Here is a 24,011-nt window from a genome sequence, read left to right as displayed (position 1 = left end):
ATTTCTCAATAGTAGTTTTACTTTATTTCTTAAGACAAAATAGAAAAAGAAAACAAAACACAGGTTATTGCTACCAACAAGAAGAAAAAGGAAATAAATGGTATTGTTTGGTTTCCCTTAAAATATTCGAAAATCTTTCAAACTTGGCCTTGAAGTTTTCGATTGCATTTATTTTGGGGTATTTTGCCAATGCAACAGAGGTAGAATATATGCAATGAAAATTCTAAAATTTTATTTGAATGAAGAATGCTGACAAGTAAATAAAAAAAAAAACACTTTGCACCATATATTTTCAAAAGTCTTTCAATACCTTTGTCTTGGGTCCGTTTGGCCATGAGTTTTGCCAAAATAAATTTGGGATTTATTTTCAAAACTCATGTTTGGCGATAAGTTTTGTCCACATTTTGGCAAAATCCCAAATCCCAAATCCCAAAATCACCCCAATTGCTGATTTTGGGTCAAAATCCCAAAATCTGGGAATTATATACATGTTTTTCCAAAATAAAGTTGGAAAATGTGTTTTGAAAACGTATGTCCAAACACATTTTCATCTTCAAATCAAACTTCACCCAAATCAAATTTTTCAAAACAAATTTGGAATCTATGGCCAAACGCTAGCTTGGTCTTCCAGTATTTGTGAATCTTCTTTTTTGTTAGGTTTCAGCTGGACAGGGCTAGCCCAAACTTGGATTTATCCAACACTCTTTTTCGGGAGAAATTCAAAAATAGCTAGATTTACAAACGGTCATTCAAAAATAGCCACGCTTTCAAAAGTAATCAAAATTTAGCCACTTTTTATGTAAAGATAAATAAGCGAAAACACTGTTCAAAACCCAAAAAATATGCCAGTATATTATGCTGGAGTTCCAGCATAAGTATACTTGAACTCCATCATATTATGCTAGAGTTCCAGGATAATATTATACTGGAGTTCCAGGATAAGTATACTGGAACTCCAGCATAATATGATGGAGTTCCAGCATAAGTACACTAGAACTCTAGCATAATATACTGGAGTACCAGCAAAGTATACCGGTTCAGTATAATATGCTAGAAGTTCATACACAAGTGCTTGAATCTCCAGTATATTATGCTGGAACTTTCCGTGTGTTGGAGTTCCAGCATAATATGCTGAAAGTTCATACACAGATGCACCGAACTCCAGTATATTATGCTGGACCGGTCTCTGTTGCAGCAAAATAGTGGTTATTTTTCAATGACTTAGCAAACGCTAGCTATTTTTGAATGATCAGTCCGAAAACTGGCCAGTCCGTGCAATTTTTACCTCTTTTTCGTTAAAATAGCACGGCCTAGCCAGTTTTCGGACTGGTCATTAAAAAATAGCAGTGTTTGTAACGTCATTGAAAAATAGCCACTATTTTGCTGCAACAGGGACCGGTCCAGCGTAATATACTGAAGATCGGTGCACCTGTGTATGAACTTTCAGCATATTATGGTGGAACTCTAACATACAGAAAGTTCCAACATAATATACTAGATATTGGAGCATATGTGTATAAACTTCCAGCATATTATACTAGATCTATATATTATATTGTAACTCCAATATATTATGCTGGAATTCCAGTATATTTATGCTGGAACTCCGTTATAATATGTTGGAGTTCTAGTATAATTATGCTGGAATTCCATTATAGTTGGAGTATTTTTTGAATTTTAAATATTATTTTCGTTTAGATTTATCTTTACATAAAAGTGGTTAAATTTTGATTTTTTGAAGTTAATTTTAAATGACAAGTTGTAAATTGACTATTTTCGAATTTCTCCCCTCTTCTTCGTTTGTTCGTTCTCAGAGGAAGCAGGACCCGCAAAACTGAATACTGAGAAGCCCAGATAGATGCACTTGAAGAAAAACCCCAACAATCAATTAAAATGAAGAGAGAGTAAACAAATTACTATTCATATTCAGTCGGGATTGAATCTCAAGAAGTAGAATGGCTTTTCAGGGATTCAGGCAGAATACAGGTCCTATTGGCCCTCCGAAAGCGGAAACCCCTTTTGGGAATTTTCCACGTACTCCTTCACCTCCTCCTCCTACCTTCCCCTCATCTCCCAGGTATTCTCTTCTTCTTTGCATTTTCATATCAGCTTCTTCATAAACTAGCAGGGTTCAAACATATTCAGTTCAAATTTCCCAGTGTTTTAGACATATTCAGAAATTGGAAATATTTTTCCTGGAAAATTATGATTTCTTCAAGTATGTTTTATATTTTTAGAATTAGTAATGCTTGACTGGCCTTTTGGAGGCAGCGGTTACTTTTAATTGATTAACCGAAAGGGAGTTCTTAATACTGGAAGAAACCTAGAAGTTAGGATGTTTAGAGACGATGACACCAAATTCTTCATTGAATATTTGGATTTTAAATTGGTTCAGGGAATTTGAAGCTCCGGAAAGGATACATCCACAACCCTTGCCTTTTGTTGGACGGCATCCTATAGCGGCTCCATCTCGCGCTTTTGCTGGAGAACAGAGGTATTAAACCTTGAAAATTCCTTTTTTTGTTTATATTTACCTTTGTCAGTAGCATAAGTATTTCAAAACTAAATCAATAAAGTTCAACATGATAACACAGGAGATTAAGCAAATTGGTTAGACATTGACAATAATAAAAACTGACAATAATACCCCACTTCCAACCGAGAGGTTGTGAGTTCGAGTCTCCCCAAGAGCAAGGTGGGAAGTTCTTGGAGGGAAGGATGCCGGGGGTCTATTTGGAAACAGTCTCTCTACCCTAGGGTAGGGGTAAGGTCTGCGTACACACTACCCTCCCCAGACCCCACTAAGTGGGATTATACTGGGTTGTTGTTGTTGTTGTTGTTGTATATTTTGCACCCTTGGTTCATTTCTAATATAACTTGTTTGCTTGCTATGAAAAAAAAGGAAATGTCAATTTTTTCGTTTTCCTTACTACTTGAAAATGACCTTATAAACACCTTCCACCCAAACAACGTTCTTTTCATCATAAGTTATGTATAAGTAAATGTTTTAAGGCATCGATCCTACTTGTAAATTGGTCTAATTGGCGTTAGTGGCGAAACAGCCAATCATGTTTAAACATTAAGCATATTAGCTTCTCGGCCAGTTTTTTTCTCCGTTCTATAAGAAATGCAGATTTTAGCACCTTAATAATCAAAACGAGTGATAGTTACTATTCTTTGGACAAATAACCATTAACTAGTTGCTTGGACAATCTACCAATAACTTATTTTTTTCTTGATTCACAACTCATCCAGGTGATTTTTGCAATAGCGATTTGAAATGCCTAATTCGTGAAATTTTTAGGATCAGGTGTCATGTATTTTTGGAGATTATATCTACACGTTAAGGCTAACTTAATTTGTCAACTTTTCCTGTAGGCGTAGTGAGACTCTTCCTAAATGGAGTTATGGGCAAAAATACATCTACCATGATTATGATGCCCAAGCCCACCAACTATCTCCCGAAGTAGTGCCACCTGTAGCTTCAGGGTTTTCTGAGAATGCCCTCTCTGCCAGAGGTGCCCAAGTTCAAGATTTTCGAAGAACTGGGCTACATCCTTCATTGCCTTCTGATGCAGAGATTTCGGGAGCCTCCAGGACAATGAGGGGAAGGTATATTTTTATTTCCTTCTATTTTCCCGAAAATACTGTTCTGTCTTATTTGAAACATTCCGTTTGATTCTAGATGTAATTTCTCTTGTGTAAGGACTGTCCTAAGAAGGAACTGGGAAAAAAAAAGGGCTCGAACTACTCAATAAGCATTTTGCTGCAGAATATACTGTCTTGTTTGTTAATGGTTACAGTGTGGGAATTGTTAACTTTTGCACTTAAAATGCACCATGAGCTTTCTAATTCTCCCTACTTTTTTTGGTAGTCGTTCAGATTTGATATTCAGTGATCAGGGCCACTTTGTTACCCAGCAAAATCAATCATATCCATCATTCCAAAATAAGAGTCAATTGGTTCCCCAGAGTACAAGGTCACCTCCGTTGGCTTTTCAGAACAATGTACACGTAGATGGCCAAAGTCCTCTTGGTGAAGCTCAGTGGTTAGTTTGGCCTCAATGACTTCTTTCTCTCTCTCACATGGTGCTTTTTAATTGAATATTGTCTCAATTAACTAGCATATGCATATAGCTGTATATTTTTGTTTTACTTTCGGTATTAACATGCTGTGGTAGAAGACTTGAATCCGCAGTTGATATCATTGGGTATTGCAACTATACACATAATGTACTACCCTAATGCCATCTTGACTTTCTAGTATACACGTAATGTACTACCCTAATGCCATTTCCTATACAACATCTTGGCTTTTGCTATAGTCCGCTTTGGCTCAGTCTAAAGGATTGACAAATAGGAGTGTCACCAGTAAAAAGAAATAGAGGTATGTGCGGCACCAAGGGTGTGGCCTAATGGTCAATGAAGTGGATTGAAAACTATGAGGTCTTAGGTTAAATCCTAGCGGAGGCAAAAGCACTAGGTATTTTTTTTATATATTCAAGCCTTGGTGGACAGAGTTACAGGTACCTGTGCTGGTAGGAGGTAGCAAGTCCCCTGTGGAATTAATCGAGGTGCACGCAAGCTGGCCCCAACGCAACAATTATTAAAAAAAAAGAAATGGATGTCTGGGTGGTGTCTGAACTATAACCTGATCAAAGCGGTCTTGTCGAGGGATTGGTTATGAGAAGATGCAGTAAATTATCCATTTTTATTTTGAGATCATCCTCTAAGCTGAGGAAAGTATCTCTGATCATGGTTTCTTTCAGTTGTTGCAGAGTTGTTATTTTTTCAAGTTTTGAGATAGAATAGGTACACAATAGTTTAGAAGAGAGGATATGATCATTTTTTAGCTTCACTATGTCATATTTGAAAGAGAAAGTCGAAGGGATTACTGCCTGACAGGAAAAGTGCAAAAACTTTTTAATTTCATTGATACTAGAAGGGACCAGAAGCCAAATTAATCGACAATATTTTATATTCTTCATTAAAAAGCTGTTGGTATCTCCATGTTTACCTCTTTGGATCTTTACACTTACGGCGTTTAACAATGACAAAAGAGAAAACTTGGTAAAAGAGGTACGCGATAGAACCTTAACAAAGAAAATACAGTTATTTACAAAGAACCAGTATCTATACACGTCGGTTTAGCATGCGTTGCTGAAAAATGTACCAAAAAGGAAAAAGGAAGTTTGATATGGGCAGTTCTCTGTCCCTTCAAGAGTTTCTTACTTCACTATCGACCACATTATCTCTGTTCCAAATTTCGTGCTTAACAACAATTCCTTTCAGTAATTGGGCATATAATGCATTCAACCGAAACATATTCCAGACACAGTCAGCATTTGATTAGCATCTTGCTGGTGCAGTAGCAAAATATTCAAGTCCTTTCCTGGACCTTTTCTCATAAGCACCATCCATTGGATTTCACCTTCTCAAAATATCTGCAGTCGGATATGCATCCATGCTGCCGTTTGAACCAAAAATAGATACTAGGTTGCTTACCTCTAAAACGTGCTATGCATATGTAAATCTTTTATTTTTAATCGAGTAATTTCTTATTGTAGATACCTTGAAGAAATAAAGAAAATCTGGTTTGTCTTGCGGTCTTTGGAAAAAATCTTCTTTTGGTAGTCTTTGAAGCTTGAAGTAAACTATCTGATGACTGAACTGATGGTTGTGGACCAGCTTAGTTCTCTTTGAGATGTGCATGCTTTTTGTTTGTTGGACAATCTTGTTCTATTGAACATCTGAGAAGCATAAAAGAACTCTTGCATGAAGAAATTTATTTGTTATATTTTATTAATGATCTGTTACGTCTCTCACTGAATACTTGTAGGATCATGCGTACTCTGGTTTTGTTCTTCCACATCAAATTTTCATTATTTTATTCTTGGCCGATGCTCTGTAACTCTGAACAAGCTTATAAAGTCAGTGCAAGCAATTTCATATTTTGCAATTTTGGCGAGAAATATTTGTATGATGGTAGGGCTGGTTGCAGTGGATTCTGATGATTGGGTTTTCTATCAGATAAGTGTACAGAAAGATACTTAATTTAAGTTCTTGAATGCACTTTTTGGCTATTCTTTTTCTTCTAATCCTCAATTGGCTGATTACACGTGTCATTTGGTCCTCATGAAGTCCTGCTAGTTGTTATACCCGTTAAATCTTTTTCCTCTTTCAATGTTTTTATTGAGGATTTCTCATGCTTCGGTATACTTGTAGTGATATTATGTTTAGAACTTCTACTAAGTAAAGCTACATTTTTTGTCCCAAAAATTATGTTCTTATCATTCAGGACCATCCTCTTTCTCAGTTTACCACTTGTGACTGACTTAACAGTAGGCAATTCTTCTGATTGAAGGTTCTAACTCTCTTTTACTGTGGATTTGTCATGAAGGCCTTCTCTGCCCCCTCATATGCTGGGCAAATCATCCCAGTCATTCCAAAACTTTCCAATCCGATTACCTCAACAAAAGATGTCCTCGATTTCAACAAATTATGATCCTGGAAGAAAGATTGCAGTGAAGCATACTGACCAAGTCTCAAAAAGAACAAGGTCCCCGCCTCTTTCATCTCCTAATGGCGCTTCTTTTGAAAACTCAGCTTTTGGTCTACGTGAATCCAAAAGGTACAACAGAAAAATCCTTGCTGCTAATTCTGTGTATTTTTACTTTGACAAGCACACAGAATGTCAATGAAAAGGCTTGCCTGAAAGGTGCAAGGTTTCACGTGTTTTTCTTATCCAAACTAAGTTTTTTCCTTGTCAGAACTATTTTTATTGTTACCTGTGTTGTAAATTTTCTTTCTTATGCCGAGCAATTGTCATGGGAGCCTGCAAAATGCTGCAAATTTTCTTTTTTTCAGTCAAGCAATTATTGGGAGAGCCTTCTGCTGGTAGACCTTGTTGATTCCAACAAAAACAAGAATATGGAAGAAAGGCGAATACCCTAGATTCTTGCATAAATATGGAACATAAACAAAATAAACTCGCTAGAAGGTTGTCATCAGAGCATCCTGATAGCCTTCTTGATAGTTGGCTCAATTCATATCTGAAACTCAAAAAAATCTGTGTTTCCCTCAGTTTATCTTGGCTGGATCAATATGTCAATGACTTCTAGTTTAAAAGGCAACTGAAGAAGACTTTGATGAGAAGCATATGAAATTGCGTTTTTGACAACATTTTATATACATCTGCCATAAGTTGTTATATTACAGCACGGAATTGAGAGTACTGCAAAAAAGAAAAAAAGGATATATACATTTGAATTTTGAAGGAAAAAAGTAGTTTGGATGAATTCGCCATTGATTTCCTGCTCTCCGTAAATTGTTTATTCAGGCCTTCCACCTCTCCTTCCAAAATGAGGTCAGACGGTCTCCCTCACTCTCTAGCTCCTCAAAAGTCTTCACTGGCTGGAAATGGTGTCAATATTGAAGTTGATCTGAGTAAGCCAATGAACTTTCCAGTTTCCAAAAGAACCAAGTTTCCTTCCGTACCTTCATCTGGTCAAGTTCATCAAGGTGACTCCAATCATGTAGATGATGATATTCAACGGTAAGAAACTATGCAGATTTACAGCTCATCCTTGCTAAGTTTATTATTTTGTAAATCCTTTTCTTGTTGACAGAGAAACTGAGGCCAAGGCAAAGCGCTTAGCTCGTTTCAAGGATGACCTAAGCCACAATGTGCGAGATGATTCTAGTATTCATCAGAAGGGTCCCTCGAAGAGACAATATCAATCTGTTATGGACGAACAAAAATTTGCTGCAGAAGTTAGTGTAGATTCAACTGATGATTTCTCAAATGGCAATCTGTTATCTGATTATCATTGCTCAGATTCTTCGGGTGTCATAATTGGGTCATGTCCTGATATGTGTCCAGGTATGTTGTCCAACTATTCATCATGTCATACTTGTTGAAAGTTCTGCAGCTGCCATGATGAGTTAACCTGTCCATTTATGTCAATGGCTCGTGTGATCATGTCATGTTAAAGAATTCATTTTTCCCCATCCAATATCTCCTATATGTTTCCCTTCTCTGGATTTAGTTATAGGTGAAAATGATATCACATGCAGAGTAACATGGATTCTTTTCCGGCTCTTATAATCGCCTGCTGTTTGCCTTCGCTGCAGTGGCAGACCCAGGATTTTGCTCGAGGGTCAATTAGACACTGTAACATTAGTGTGACTAATAGTTGACAACAAGGACTAACGTATACATAAGTGAATTTCATATGCTCACTTCTTTTTTCTTTTTTCATAATGACCTTGGAAAAATGTCGTTTTGAGGTGGTGTTCCTTTTCTAAGAGAAAAATATTCATATATATATATATATATATATATATATATATATACGTATATGTATATATATATTTTTGATAAAGTAATAAAATTTCATTAATGAAGAGCCTAAATGCCCGTATACAAGAAGTATACCGAAAATAGAGAACGTCACAACAAAATATGGTTCTGTACAAAAGACACCCGATCTTCTATTCTTAAAGGAATCTCATGGGTGCACCAAAACATAATAAGAGAAAAGAGGCTACTCCTGAAATGAACAAATCTCTTCTCCCATCAAAAGCTCTCTTATTTCGCTCTCTCCAAATGATCCATATGAGTGCAAGTGGAGTGACATCCTATGCCATGCGTCTCCTTCTCCTCCTCTGAATATCCAGACATCACCCACTAAACTCCAAACAACTCCATTACCTCTCCCTACAAGCGAGATGCACAATGTAAGAGAAGGTGATATACATTTTCTCCCAAACACTTGTACATGAAACACCAACTGGCACATGTAACTCTCCTCTTTCTCAGGTTCTCAGCCGTTAGAATCACCCCCCTCGTAGCTAGCCATGCAAAAAACACACATTTCTCGATGCTCTAGGGATCCACACCAAACAATAAGGAAAAACTACTTCCTCTTTATCCAGCAGTGCTCCATAATACGACTTTAACAGGACTTTAACAGAAAAACACCCATATTCCCTTCGCCCCCATCTCCAACCATCTTGGCTACTCTGTGAACTATTCTGCTTGTGGAGCAACTCCATCAATCCCTGGAATTCTACAAACTCCCAGTCTTGCAAGATCCTTCTGAACCTCAAATCCCATTGTGTTTCTCCACCTTGTATCCTTTGTATACTTTGAACCGACATCTTCTTTTGACATGAAATTCTGTACATGTTAGGAAAAGTGATACTCAAAGTGTTATTTCCACACCATTTATGTCCCCAAAAGCTTAGTCTACTACCATCACCCACCCTAAATGATACATTCCCAAAAAACTCTTCTCACCCTTTTAAGATATTCCATACCCCGCAACCATAAGCGAGTGTATTCTTAGTCCTCCATCCCCCTTCTGTCACCCCATATTTTTCCGCAGTCACCTCCCTCCAGAGAGCATTCATCTCTACTCCAAATCTCTATAGCCATTTTCCAAGTAGTGCTTTATTAAACACCCTTAGATCTCTAATCCCAAGCCCACCCCTGTACTTTGGTGTGGTGACGGTCTCCCAATTAACCAGGTGAAACTTTCTTTCTCCACTTGTAGAGTCCCATAAAAAGTTCCTCTGAATCTTTTCCAACTTCCTTGTTACAGAGACCGGAGCATGTAACATAAACATGAAAGACGTGGGAATCCTCGATAAAGTACTCCTTATTAATACTTCCTTCCCCCTTTGGAAAATTTATATATAAATATATATATATTATTTTTATTTTTTATTGTGTGTGCGTGTGTGTTAACCAGTCATAAGCCGCCAAATTTTCCTTTAAAGTCTTCAATTAAAATTTTCCTTTTTTCATAACTGCCTATCTATCTCCACAATGCAGTGTTATCAAAGGCGAAAAGTGCAAAAAACAACTCTAAGATTTGTTGGGGCTTTAAGCACAAAGCTAAAGAAGAAAGGCGCAAATAGAGAAAAACTACAAATATGTATGTGTAGTCCAAGACTAATATATATACGCATGAATGTTGAATACATTGACAAAGAAATTGAAGAGAACTTATGATAAAGTGAAATATCAATTGTTCATGACTACACTTATTGGCAAGGAAAAGTATGCCTTAGAGCCTTGATGACAACACTGAAGCGCTTGTTAAGTGAGGCGAACCGCTCAACATGTTTTGAGCCTCGCTTTAGGGCTTAAGCGCGCCTTTGATAACACTGCCACAATGTAGGGGTAAGGTGTACGTACACACTACCCTCCCCAGACCCCACCTATGGGATACACTGGGTATGTTGTCAGCCTCCATCTTCAATTTTTTTGTACATGTCGTCCTGCCTCTTCATGGAATAAATCAAAAAGAAAATAAGTTATGGCAAAATGATAATTTCCACCGCTGACTGCTGCAGTTAAGCTAGACCAGCAATGGGAAGGTTATGCGAGGATTTACGGATTCATAGGGAAAGATAAGTAGTTGCAATTGAAAAAAGAAAAGATGTTGTCAACCAAAAAAGAGGAAAAAAGAAGAAGAAAAGAAAGTAGTTTCAACTGCTTTAGTCCGTTAAGTGATGACTAGAGAAAAGAGATAAGTGGGCAGGGATGGTAGTGCGAGGGGGGGGGGGGGTTGGTTGGGGCTTAACCCACAAAGATTTCAACCCGCTCCGTCCTGCCCCACATAGCAATTGTTTCTGTTTCGCTCACCCTGCAATTTTTTTTTCATTTTCTTATATTTTTGCTAAATATATTACTTGACAGCCCAATGCAATTCAATTCTAGTCCACTGTTTAATATTCCACATGTTTACTAACAACCCAAATCTATAGTAAATACATAATTTAATATTAACTTTTAACTAAGCTAACATAACTGATTCTAATATTACCTTAAAGTGCAGCAAACACAGATGTTCAGAACTAAATTCACCCATTGCTTTGACAAATTCTTTTTATGATGTGGAGTGATTAAATTTGAATGTTTAACTTGTATGCATTATTGCTAGATGTAAGGCTTAAATTAGCACTGAAATCATTTTGTAAAAGAAGAGTTGCTATTATTAATAATGAATTTGAGCAATCTAAATTCTGAAAGTTGAAGAGAAGCAGATTGTTAATTGTTAACAGTTAGAAATTGGAGGAGTTCTCTAAAGCGAGTCATCTAAAGAAGACGATTTTCAAAAGAGAGTAGCCATTTCTCATTGCCCAACTGAAAAAATGTTGTAGTTCAGTTCAACGATCACATTGAAACTGACAACTTCACTATGTCAAATCTTACCGGTCAGTAAAAATTAATCATTCTAGTTTATTGTCATTTTAATACAAAGTCATCAGAATATCAACACCTAATCCATTTTGGAAAGGTTGATTTGAGTAAATCTAATTCTTAGCTGGAGGAAACTCGCAACCGGCTCCACATCAGATATTTAAAACACTGTTTGAACCTGCCGTGCATAAGGTAAACCCCCCTCGCGGCCCCGTTTGATCCATATAAGTGGGCTCAATTCTTGAGGTAACTAGTTTGGCGGAGGGTAACCTGATTTCGGAGGACTTTTATCGAAAGCCAAAGTATGAAATGAGAATTGACAATGAAGATTTTCATTAAATGTGGAAAGATAAAATTTTCCGTGCATGTTTCAGAAAAATCCTTACTGTCTCTTCTGTTTCTCTGAAGCAGATTTAGCTTCGGTTCTTGTGTCAACCCAAGAGCGAAGTTTGGTTTGTTCAGGTTCTAAATTCCTCACTGGAAGTCAAACTCGTTCCTGAATTATTTTTGGTTGCAGAATCAGAAAGAGCAGAACGAGAAAGGAAAGGTGATCTTGACCAATATGAACGCTTGGACGGAGACAGAAAGCAAACGAGTAAATTGCTTGCTGTCAAGAAGGTCTTTACTGGAAACTCTTGAATATTATTCTCTTTTATTATAAAAGAAAAGTTAAAAGTTCATGAGAGCATGAGAAACAAGAATTGATGAACATTGCCGTATGATTCTTTTCAGTACACCAGGACAGCTGAGAGGGAAGCTGTGCTCATACGTCCAATGCCAATCCTACAGAAGACTATGAATTATCTTTTGAATTTGCTGGATCAGCCTTATGATAACAGCTTCCTTGGCTTGTATAACTTCTTATGGGACAGGATGCGGGCGATCCGTATGGATTTGAGGATGCAACATATTTTCAACCATGAAGCTATGAATATGCTGGAGCAAATGGCATGTAGATTTTTGCATTATTTAACTAAAGTTTGTTAATGCGTAAATCAACTTTTTAAGTTTGTTAATGATTGATGTTTTCACCATGTTTATAGTTATATTGCTTTCAAGCATTGGCTTATCATTATCTATTTTTCTGGGAAGCCTTTTCTTAATGAAACTTGTATCACCTTTTCAGAGGCTTTTATATGTGAACCATCTATAACTTATCCTGATGTTGAGATGTGCACCACGATACTGATGGATTAATCTTAGAAGCTATTCATCCTTTTTTTTTTTCTCGTCATAATCTAGTCATATTTTGGTAAGAGTAAGTCATATTTTTCAGAGCATACAACAACAACAATCCCAGTGTAATCCCACAAGTAGGGTCTGGGGATATTTTTCAGAGCATAAGATCTCATATTGCTTTATGTGGACTGGGGGATGGACAAAACTTGGCGTCCGTCTAATATCAAAGGTCAATTTGATTTAGAATTAACTAATGCATTATACTCCACAACCAATGCAAGTGCTCTATTATTGTAATCAGATATTATGGTTATGTAGTTTACCATATAACATTGTTTTTTGTTGACTCAACCAGTATGTATATTTTAATACTCAATGATCTTTATTTCCAGATAGTTTAGCCTGGTTGGGTTGAGTAAAGTGGCTAGCTGTCTTGTTTTAGGTGAGATTAAGCAGAAAACTAGCTAGAGAAGAAAAATTCTACTGCATGGAACCATATCATGGGTGTTGGAACAGTACTTGCTTTTTCAAAGGGCAAAATGTCCTTAGCTGCTTGTGGCTCTCTGCCGGTGCTTGTTGGAGGATGTTAATTTCTTGTTTTCCTGGATATGCATTGCTTTAATCCAATTATCATCTTAGTTTAAATTCCCATGTCAAAGCGCCTAATTTTTCTTCTTGACTTCAGTAAATGTTACTCAGTTTTATATAGATTCTAATTTGTATTGCCTATTGTTTTGGTTTCAGATAAGGCTTCATATAATCGCCATGCATGAATTATGTGAATACACGAGAGGAGAGGGTTTTTCTGAGGGATTTGATGCACATCTCAATATTGAACAGATGAACAAAACATCAGTTGAATTATTTCAATTGTATGATGACCACCAGAAGAGAGGAATAAATGTGGCAAGTGAGAAAGAATTTAGAGGTTATTATGCACTTTTAAAGCTTGATAAACATCCAGGATATAAAGTAAGTCAACTATCAATAAGCATGATTACCTTTTTTTTTTCCAAGTGTTTTCCTTGTGTTTAAAGTATGAGTTCTGTACTAGGTTGAACCTGCAGAGCTTTCGCTTGATTTAGCAAAGATGACACCAGATATGCGTCAAACCCCAGAAGTTCTCTTTGCTCGTGACGTGGCAAGGTTATTTCATCATTGCATCATTAGGAGACCATATACACTAACTCACCTGAGAATGTTTCTCTTTCATAATTTCAGGGCCTGCAGGACATGCAACTTTGTTGCTTTCTTTCGGCTTGCAAGGAGAGCTAGCTATCTTCAAGCTTGCTTAATGCATGCTCATTTCTCAAAGGTAGAACAGACACCTTCCTTAGTCTTTTAATTTCAGTAGTGATTTACTGGTACCTTCCTTAGTCTTTTAATTTCAGTATTTACTGACTTTACCGATCCTTCTATCCAAGTTCATATTGTCATTCGATAATTCAACCAATCAACTACGTCTCAGTTCATGAGTTGGGGTCTCAGTTATATGAATCCTCTATTTTCGTTCCACTCTATAGGGAACCATGTCATTCAAATTGACTATTGCCTTTTTATACAAATAATTCATTTGTTCTTTTGGCATAGAAAGCATTACTAGTCTACTATAAGTGACTTAAGGAAATAGAGAACTTGAAGTGTTTTCCTTTGTTTGACTGATTTTGTGCTCATGTATGTCTGGTTTTGCTTTCTGTAGTTGAAGGTTATGGATGCAAACTTCTAAATATTATACTTGTTCATAGATCTGCATTCTGTTCAAGCGTTTCATTTCTTTTGGTGTTTTCCCCAGTTACGAACCCAGGCTCTAGCTTCGTTACACTCTGGCCTGCAGAATAGCCAAGGAATCCCTGTTGCCCAAGTTGCCAAATGGCTTGGGATGGAGGTAATTTCTTAATATTTTTGCTGGCTGTGTTCTTACATACTCCATCTTGTTGCATTTTATGTGACGTTTGATTGGGAATCGAGTTTAAGGAAGAAAAAAAAAGACTTTTGGAACTTGTGATCTTTACACGCTGTAGACATTTGTGTGGCTATAAATCATCTCATTAATGGTAAATGAGAATTTTAAAGTTAAATTGTTTCTAATATAGATCAGACTAGAAAAGGAAAGTGTGCCACGTAAAATGGGACATAGGGAGTAACAGTTTTTTTAGTGGAATAACTTCTTCTGTTCCTGGATATCTATCAGGAAGAGGACATGGAAGGCCTTCTTGAGTATTATGGATTCTCAATAAAGGAGTTTGAAGAACCATATATGGTGAAGGAAGGTCCATTTGTGGAAGTTGACAATGACTATCCTGTCAAGTGCTCAAAACTTGTCAATGAGAAAAAATCAAGGACGATATTCGAGGATGTTTCGGCTCCACATGTTGAATCAGTGTGGGAAAAAGAGAGAGAACCCCTGTTAGATAAGGATCATCATAAAAAACCTACAGCTATTCAATTTCTCGAGCCTTATAGTTCTTCACTGGCCATCGAGGAGGACATACCTGATTATGAAGCTGTTTCATCTCCAAAAGATGAGACAAAGACAATTCCCATTACTAGAAGAGAATCTCATCAGAAGAATGAAAGTTCACAGGCTCCTCCTAATTATTCGGTGTCAAGTCTGCCGGCTCCTCCTAGTCCTTTGATATTCTTTCCTCATATTTCCCCTGAGACTCAGCAGCAAGCTATAGTCGGGAGAGCAGGAACACCTGAAGTGCAGCTGCAAGCTAGAGTTGGGAGTTCAGGGAAACCCAAAAGTAGCGAAGTTGCACAATTTGCTGCAAAAGGCATGACCGTTCAATTTGCACTTGCCAGAGATGAGCAGGAGAAGTTGCCAGTTTTTCCAACTCATTCTCTTGTTGGAGACACAGAATTGCACCACGTGTCAGATGAAGAGAATGTAGATGAAGAACTGGTGGTCACCAGCGAGCAAGCTGAAACTAATGAAGCAGCAGCTAGTTATTATGACAAAGAAGTTGCTGAGGCAAAACTTAAACTGATTGTCAGGTGCAGCTTGTTCTTCATGGACCTGATATCTGCTGCATTTACCCTTGTTACTCTGCTAATGTGTCAATTTACAGGATATGGAAGCGGCGTTCTTCAAAGAAAAGGGAGATGCGGGAGCATAAACAGTTAGCATCTAAAGCTGCTCTGAGATCGCTCTCTCTTGGAGTGCCAATGTGGCCCAATAGAATTGTAAGTAGGGACGAAAATCTTCTTTTTTTTTCTCCAGCTTTGGTCGCTTAAGTTTCTGCATCTGTGCTTTCTCATGATGGTCTTGGTGCAGCCTCAGTTTCCAGTAATAAAAACTCATCTATTTTCTATATACTGCATAGTAGTAAACAATTTAACTAAATCATCATGCTTTTTATCTCTTATTTTTAATAACCGAGAAATCCCAAGAGCCTGCTCGCGCAATTCAAAACTCAGTGGATTATGGGCCTGCTCTTACCACTATACCAACGAGAGGGGGGAGCAATTAAATCATGATACTTGTGCAGCCACTTTCCTTTTCTTTTTTTGGTTGAAGTCTGAGTAGGTCTTGTGTACATGTGAAGTATGGCTGTCCAACGTGACAGGACGGAATGGGACAAAATTAATGAGACGGGACGGGACGACATTTAGCCGGGACGGTGGCGGGATGGGACGAAACGGTAGGCCAATCCCATCCCGCTAACAAACGGGACGAGACGGTTTCGCGAGCCTTAAGTGGGCCGTTTTGAAAAAAAAACATTTAAGCATTAAGTTTGGCAACGACTAGTTTTTTGACAATGACTAAGTTTTTAAAGTTTGACTAGTTTTTTGACTTATTTAATAAACTTAAAAGTTAAAACTTATTAAATTATAAGGAAATTAAGAAACTAAGTAAAGAATTATTATAAAATATTAAAACAAAAAACTTGTAATGAAATACTCTAGTAATTATAGTAGAGTTATAATTTATTTAATATAATTTCAAGCCATTAAGTAACTAAGTGAGTGTAAGACAATTTATAAAAAAGTTAAACGCTTAGAGCCTTTTATTTTATTAATAGAACTTTCAAATCTCATATACAAATATAATTCTTTTGAAGAGCACCTAATCTACGCTGCCACCTTCTAGGAAGGGTTTTTCATCCTCATTTTCTTCGTCCTCAATAAAAATATCATTGCCAAATTGTCTTTGTAAGTTTTATGATCTAGTTCTCCGAAATTAATATTATAACATGCGGGAGGTTGGGAAAATGAAGTTTCATCTACATGAGTCATTTCATCTATATGTTTTCTAATTCTAGGAGAAGGATTAAGATTCGGACTAGGATTAGGATTACTACTACTATCACCTTTACTACTTTTTTTACTACTTTTTTTAAATAGGCCAAATACATTTTTAGATGCCATAATTTAAATACTAAATTAAATTAAAAAAGTTAACACAAAAATTAAACACTCAAATGAAATACGAAAATAGAACACGTAAAGTAAACACAAAAACTAAGCACTAAAAATGATATACAAAAGTTATATATTAAAAATTGGGAGATGGAACGAGTGCACCGTGATTAAATATTGAAACTTGAAGAAATTGCCCAAAAAATTGCTCCAAATATTTGACGAATTAATTTGAAGCTTGAAAGTTGCTCCAAAAATTTGCCCAAATACTTGAAACTTATCACTTGATTGTGAGAAAGTTGAGAGAATAATATAGATAGAATGTAAGAGATTTGAGAGAGAATGATTGATTTTTGTGGGAAAAAATGAAGAAGGATGGGGTATTTATAGTAAAGGTAGGGCTAAAGTGTAATTTAATAAACTTAGGGGTTATATTTGGGGAGGGGGGAAGGCAGGGGTGTTCTGGGGGTGGGGGCCAAATATGGCCGTTGGGAACAACTATATTTGCAATGGAGGTCGTTGCCCAATGGCTATAATTCAAAAAAAAAAAATTAAAAAAAGATGCGGGATAGACGGGACAGGCAGGACGGGACGAAATGGCCATTTCACGTGTACCGTTTAACATGGGCCCATCCCGTTTAGAATGAAGTGGGTCGGGCCGGGCCGAGATACGGGCCGGGACGACTCGTCCCATTGGACAACCATAATGTGAAGGTTGAAAAATTGATGGATAAATATATACCATTCACATTTACTATATTATGATGTGTCTTAGTTAGTGTCCCATTTTATGGGACACTAATAGAAAGCAGAAGTAGATAACAGAATAAATAGAACAAAGAAGTTAATATTATTGGCAATAGTTTTGTGCAAGAATTTTAAACACAACTACACCAATAAAGTTGTCCGTATGGAGAGGACAATGCTCCAGAATAAAGTAGTTTTGATTCTTATAATGATACCTACACATTACAGGATCTATTACTTTTATAATAGGCTGACCATAACTACTGCATAACCTATTACGATAAAGATAAATAACTTCTAATAACCATAATAAAACTGCTAAACAGATAACTTCTAATAACTGAAAGCTTCAGGAATTATCTTCTCCTAAATTTCTTTGCTTCTTCTGGAAGATACGTGGCTTATCAGACACTTTGACATTTGCAGATCAAATTTATAAATTACCATGCTCTTTTTATATATTATATTTTGTTAAAGGTCAAATTTGATAATTTTGATTAGTTTGAATATGAAAATCTAATTTTTGTAGATAAATTTTGAAGTTTCATTTTGATAATTTTTATTTATTAACATTGATTTTGACTAGCAATTGATAAGTCCCCAAAGGGTCTGTGACATAAAATGGAAAGGATGGATGTTTGTTAATGGAGAATAATGGGTGATCCATCCCTTGTTTGCTTTTATAGGTGAGTCAGTAATTAACTATTACCTATTTAATCGATTTTAGGAAATAGTTGTTGGAGATGCTGAAATTTCAGGTAGTGCTGGCTCATCTTGTTCTCTCACTTTATTTTTCTATTTAGTGATGAAACTGAAATTTGGCTCAAGAGAACAGGAAAATAAAAAAGTGAATTTTGATGGGTCTGGTCTTTCAGGATGCATTAGTGTCCACTGGCCAAAACTTGATTTTCGTCCTTTTTTTCCTATCTAAAAGTATTTGGACTCTCCTTTAGAATGACAAATATTCTTCCTCTTTCAGTTCGTACCAGTATCATCTGGATTACATACTCCAATAATACAGAATTTAAAGGGTGTATGGTGGATTAACTAGTCCAAAAGATATAGGACCCGGAATTTGATGCATCTATCTGGGTTCATCAGAGCATTATTAGACTTAGCAAGGAATTTGGAGTCAACTTTCAAGGCTGTGAAAGAGAAGCTTTGGAGCTCTTTTCAAATATCGACAACAAAAGGCAAGATAACAAAGGGAAATTAGAATTACAGGTGATGGATACTCCAAAAAGAAAAGGCGTCAATTTCGTAAGTTGGAGAACACGATTGAATTTTTAAATTTAAAAGATTGAGCATATCTAGAAACATTCTCTCTACACGTGTCCTCCTTTATTGGCTGACTTAACTTGGGAATATCAGCCGCCTCCCTTGTGCTTCCAAAGTCGGACGGTTCGTCTTCCACTTCTCTCCGGCAAACATCCGACAGACTCCGATGTATTCTATCTACCCACACCGTGGATTCAACCCACACCGGTACAATGAAAGCTAATTCATCCACCAAACGCTTCACTGTTGCTGGAATGTTGACCCTGTATAGAGTATGCAGATAGCCTATGAGATCTTGCTCTGGTATTTTCACCTAGTTCTAAGAAACCTCCCAGTCTATCACCAATCTCCTTGAAAACATTATCAGACCATAAGTGCATTGGAAAGACCAATAATTTAACCCATACATGATTCGGCCACCAATTTTTCTGGTGGCAGGTATTGATCGGCAACCACCACTCCAGATGAAGTATTCGATTTTTGGAACTCCAGCATCCCATTTTTATTCTTCCAGCCTCTACTCTGGATGGAAACTCAAATAGAAAGAACACCCATTCAACTCTTTAATTTAACACCAGCTGTAATTTTCCATGTAAATTCTGCCCATTTCTGTACCTCCCTTCTACTCGGTATCACTGTTGTAATGTTCCGAAATAGCCAAAAGTCACCTCTGCAATTATTCAATCCTGGTAAAAGTAGCTTATGTAGCTCATGTCATTTTCGAGTGAGGCAGTATTATTCTGCTACCTCTATATTTTGGAAGTCTGATGGTTCCAAATATTTTAGCTTCTTCCAGAACATAAAACTAGCTTCATGCTGCATAGGCTCTTATTACAGGATCATCTTATCTTGTTGAAAAGCTTTTCTAGGTTTCTTCATATGTAAGATCTATCACTTCATGGTTTAGAGAACTATCAGATTTATCCTTTTTGAGGGCAGAAATTAAAATACGGAACAGGTCTTGCGAGTTGCGACACAGTTAGCTTAGCATCAATAAGCTTTCTGTTACTTTAATCCTGCTCATATGTTTTTAGGATTACTCTATTCAATCTATAAAAAAAGTATATTAGATTTATCCTGCATTGAATTTGTTTGGAGGGTCATAACATTATAACCCAAACAGAATGCTTATTGCCTTATTTTCCTCTATATAAATATCCCTAAAAATTTCCAACCATTTGGGTGTAATACTCCCCCCCCCCCCCACACACACACACACACTATTATACCTTATGTTGTGCGAAAAGGCATATCAGTTATGAATTGCTTGTATTACCGTAAAGTAGGCCAAGGGTAGTTATTGGAATGAATTGAATCCCAACCAAATGCCATGGCAAGAGACGTCATCAACATCTATTCCTCACCAAACTTTCAAGCAAATCTCCTGATCCCAGGGTAGAGGCCTCTCTCTCTCAAGGCACAATTACACACTTAAAAAGATAAAATCAACAGAATGCCACCCGAACAGAATTGCTTTGTGGAAATCTCAAAATTTGCAAACTGTTTTTCATTTATTAGATGCTTTCACAAAAGCATGTGGTTTATCAGGTTATTTGGCGAGGTTGACATATGAGTTTCAAGATAAACTCAAATATTTTGAACTTCATTGCATCTTTCTTTGACTCCGATCTTGGATCTTTATTGTGAATCCCAAGACATCTGCACAATGTCAACTTTTTACTACACTGAGAATTTTTTATTTCTTTACTCCTGATCCATGGGGAGCAAAAGAGAGGAAAGGGAACAGAGTTTTCTTCCTCCACCCTGGAGATGTTCCATTCAGATGTGCAAATAAGCATTCTGCACAAGAATGTTGCCATTTCGCATACAAGTTTTTGTGTCTTGTGTCACTTTAAAGTGCATTATGTACATCGTCCTTGGGCAATTTTATGGCCAGTTTAATTTCACTGATATTTTCTACTGTTTCTCCTCTTTTTAGCAACATAGCACATCCGTCGAGTTCGACATTGATTGTGCTGTCTCAAAATGGTACCAAACTCAGGAAAGATCATGGTCAAGGCTGAATGTTTCAGATGTAGTTTCCACCACACTCCATGAACAAAATCCAGCTGCCAAATGCCTTTGCTGGAAAGTAATTATATGTTGTCAGGATAGTATAAACAATCGAAACCGAGAAAATGGTCTGGAGAAGTTGAATGCTAAATCATGGTTGCTTTCCAAGCTCATGCCTGCCAGAGACCATGAAGATGATTTGCTGATCACATCTCCGGGCCTCTCTGTTTGGAGAAATTGGCTTCTTGACCAATCAGTCGAGGATCTAATTTGTTGTTTATCAGTTATCAAGTATGCTAATTTTGAGAATCTGAATGAGACAGTAGCAGGTGCAAGCGCTGTTCTCTTCCTGTTGTCAGAAGGCATCCCGTGGGATCTTCAGAAAAATCAGCTTCATAAGCTGTTAATGGAAGTACCTTCTGGTTCTCATTTGCCCCTTTTGATCTTAAGTGACATGTGCAAGGAAAATGCAGATCCTTCCACTATAGTTAAAGAACTGGAGCTACATGAAGTCCGTGAATCAAGACTTCATTCCTTTAGTGTTGTTTTCCTAAAAAACCAGCAGATGGAACAGTTGAATGGTTTTTTTAGTGATGAGCAATTAAGAGGAGGACTAAAGTGGTTAGCAAGTGAATCACCACCACAACCAGTTCTCCAGTGTGTAAAAGCCCGAGAACTGGTTCTCTACTACTTGAACTCTTTGCTTGGGGTTCTTGGTGAAATGGATGCTAATGATGTGGATCCAAACCACTGTATTTCAGTCTTTAATGAGGCCTTGGATCAGTCAATGAGGGAAATCGCTTCTGCAGCTCATGCAAATCCTACCTGTTGGCCCTGTCCTGAAATAGGTTTGCTGGAGGAATCTAGGCTTGAGTACAAAGCTGTAAGCCAACACTTGCCAAGGCTGGGGTGGAGCTTAGCTCCAAGAATTGAACCAGTTGTCTGTGCAATATCTGACTGCAAACTTCCATCTTTTCCAGACGATATATCTTGGTTACGTAGAGGTTCCGACGTGGATATCACCATTGAAAACCAGATATTACAACTTCAAAATTGTCTAATAAAGTACTTCACAGAGATTAGCAGATTGATGGAACTGCCACTTGCAACAAAAGAGGCAGTTGTTATGCTGCAGAAGTTTGTGCAGCTTCAACTCCAGAACTTCCGCTACTACATTGTACCAAACTGGGTTATGATTTTCCGACGGGCATTCTTTTGGCAGTTGATGAAGTTAGCCAGAGACGCATCTTTTTCAGTGTATACCCTGATACAGGATGATTTTTCTACTTTAATGGTTGGAGCGGTGGAACTTGAAGACTCTGGACAATCACATTACCATTTGTCACATCCATCTCTTGATGAAATGGTTGAAGTTGGACGGATGCCTCTTCCCAGATGTGCAATGCTTAGTGGACAGGGAAGAGCTTTCCAATCCCGTCCAGGTATGGCTTCAATTAGTGAAGAAATTCCTACAACTACTGGCGCAGGCGAGGAAATGGAGTATGGAAAGGATGTTCGACGTGATGATGAATTCATAAAAACCAGTTATAATACAATGACAGATATGGAACCACTGCTGGCCACTAAGAAAATAAAAGAAGCTGACGTACTAAGCGAATTACTTGAGAGGTGTAACATTAAGCAGAACATGAATGATAAAAATTTGTCAATATATTTCTAATCAATTACCTTTTCCTTCACCCCTTGAAAATCTGTTGTATGTGTATTATACACGCTACCATGAAAATCCAACTATGTATATGAAGGGTGTGCCCTTTTGTATTATTGGAAGGGGCATGGATTTTGCTCACGGTTAATTTTTAAAACGTGAAGGAGTCTTTTTAAGAGCTGAAATATTTATGCATCTTCCCCTACTTTATGTATTCTTGCTAATTCGAAGGAAGTCTTCACATCTCGAAATTTACCTTTTTATGGCGAATGCTTTCTTTTTGTTCATAATTTACCTTTCTATCTTTTTTGGGCTTCCATCTGCTGTTTTTTTTGGGAAACAACACTAAAGGAATCCTTTTACCATATGTGGGACAGGATTGTAATTCATAAGCTCCTTATTAATCTCTAACACTTTTCCTTGGTTAACTGGCACATTTTGGTTCACTATGAACTCGGTATGTACTATGCGCAAAAGATTTTTCCGAAGATGTTAGGTACGTAGGGATTCAAATCTGCTTCTGTCCATAAATCAAACTTCCCACAAGGAATATTTTTGTAAACAAATTAACCGACCAGTAAAATTTTCATACATTTAGGATGTTTTGTACGAAGGAAAGTATCTTTTGGAAATGTTTTTAATTTTTTCATTTTTGGTTGGCTTATGTTGATTTTCGATGATCAAACAATTTGTTCAGTTGAAATATCGTTGATTTTCAACTTTTATAAGTCAATTAAAGCTCGACTCTTGTTAGACCAAGCTCATCTTCATACATAAACTTGGGGTAGATATAAAAAGTGGAATCATTGGAATTTCACTTCAAAAACAAAATAAAAAATAGCCTCTAACTAAATTGAGGAAATATCTGATGATGACGAGGGAAATGACCCGCATATGATTATCACTGAGGAGGTTGTTGCATCTAATGGCTCTACTTTCAATACTGCATTCGGTTTCGGAGGAGGCCAAGCTAGACTGATTGCCTCTCATTTTGGCTCTCTTTTATGTTTCAATTTCACATGGAGTAATAAAACACGGAAGAAAAATAAAAAGAATCACAAAAATAAATAAAATAACAAGCAATCGGTTCGTTGTAAGCTTTTGGCGCCAAACAACTGGGCTTAGTACTCCTTTCGTCCCAATTCATGTGACATTCTTTTTTTTAGTCAGTCCCAAAAAAAATTTTTTTTTATCTATATTTAGTAATAATTTAACTTTAGATTTCTCATTTTATCATTAATAAGATAGTTTATAGCCTCACAAATATTTATGACTTGTTTTAGACTACAAGTTTCAGAAGTCTTTTTTTTTCTTAAGGGATTTTTACCTATGTATACTACATATGAAACTTATATACCTTCCCTAATCAAGTTTTAACTTAAATATATGGTTATATACAGTTTACCAGTTATATACAAAATAGTTTTAAATGAGTCTCCCTTGATTGTAGCCAATTACTTTAGTAAATCCCCAATCACAATACTTTTTTTTTCTCTTTCTCTCTTTGAAATCAACCCTCTTTCTCAAGGTTTTTTCTTTTAAAGCTCATGAT

General features: G+C 36.8%; 1 protein-coding gene across 1 annotated transcript; it reads left to right on the top strand.

The window, feature by feature from the left end:
* The first annotated feature begins 1,773 nt into the window (after positions 1-1,773).
* LOC107803472 (SAC3 family protein B) lies at positions 1,774-22,639 on the top strand. Its single transcript, XM_016627214.2, has 16 exons — positions 1,774-2,077; positions 2,396-2,494; positions 3,379-3,612; positions 3,875-4,048; positions 6,400-6,630; positions 7,339-7,554; positions 7,628-7,881; positions 11,729-11,829; positions 11,944-12,159; positions 13,135-13,362; positions 13,445-13,536; positions 13,612-13,705; positions 14,183-14,275; positions 14,582-15,387; positions 15,462-15,576; positions 20,717-22,639. Exons 1-16 carry the CDS (start codon positions 1,956-1,958, stop codon positions 22,469-22,471), a joined length of 4,830 nt encoding a protein of 1,609 aa, XP_016482700.2. The 5' UTR covers positions 1,774-1,955; the 3' UTR covers positions 22,472-22,639.
* Positions 22,640-24,011: the final 1,372 nt, after the last annotated feature.

Source organism: Nicotiana tabacum, chromosome 8 (assembly GCF_000715075.1).
Source record: "Nicotiana tabacum cultivar K326 chromosome 8, ASM71507v2, whole genome shotgun sequence".
NCBI lineage: Eukaryota > Viridiplantae > Streptophyta > Magnoliopsida > Solanales > Solanaceae > Nicotiana > Nicotiana tabacum.
The sequence above is the reverse complement of the archived record's forward strand: the minus strand, read 5'-3'. Positions and strand labels throughout refer to the sequence as shown.

Bases quoted from the DNA above. Each gene is read 5' to 3' on its own strand.
- LOC107803472 (XM_016627214.2), top strand. From the start codon at position 1,956: ATGGCTTTTCAGGGATTCAGGCAGAATACAGGTCCTATTGGCCCTCCG. The intron at 6,631-7,338 runs GTACAACAGAAA...TTGTTTATTCAG, and splicing joins GGTCTACGTGAATCCAAAAG to GCCTTCCACCTCTCCTTCCA. The intron at 12,160-13,134 runs GCATGTAGATTT...TTTTGGTTTCAG, and splicing joins TGAATATGCTGGAGCAAATG to ATAAGGCTTCATATAATCGC.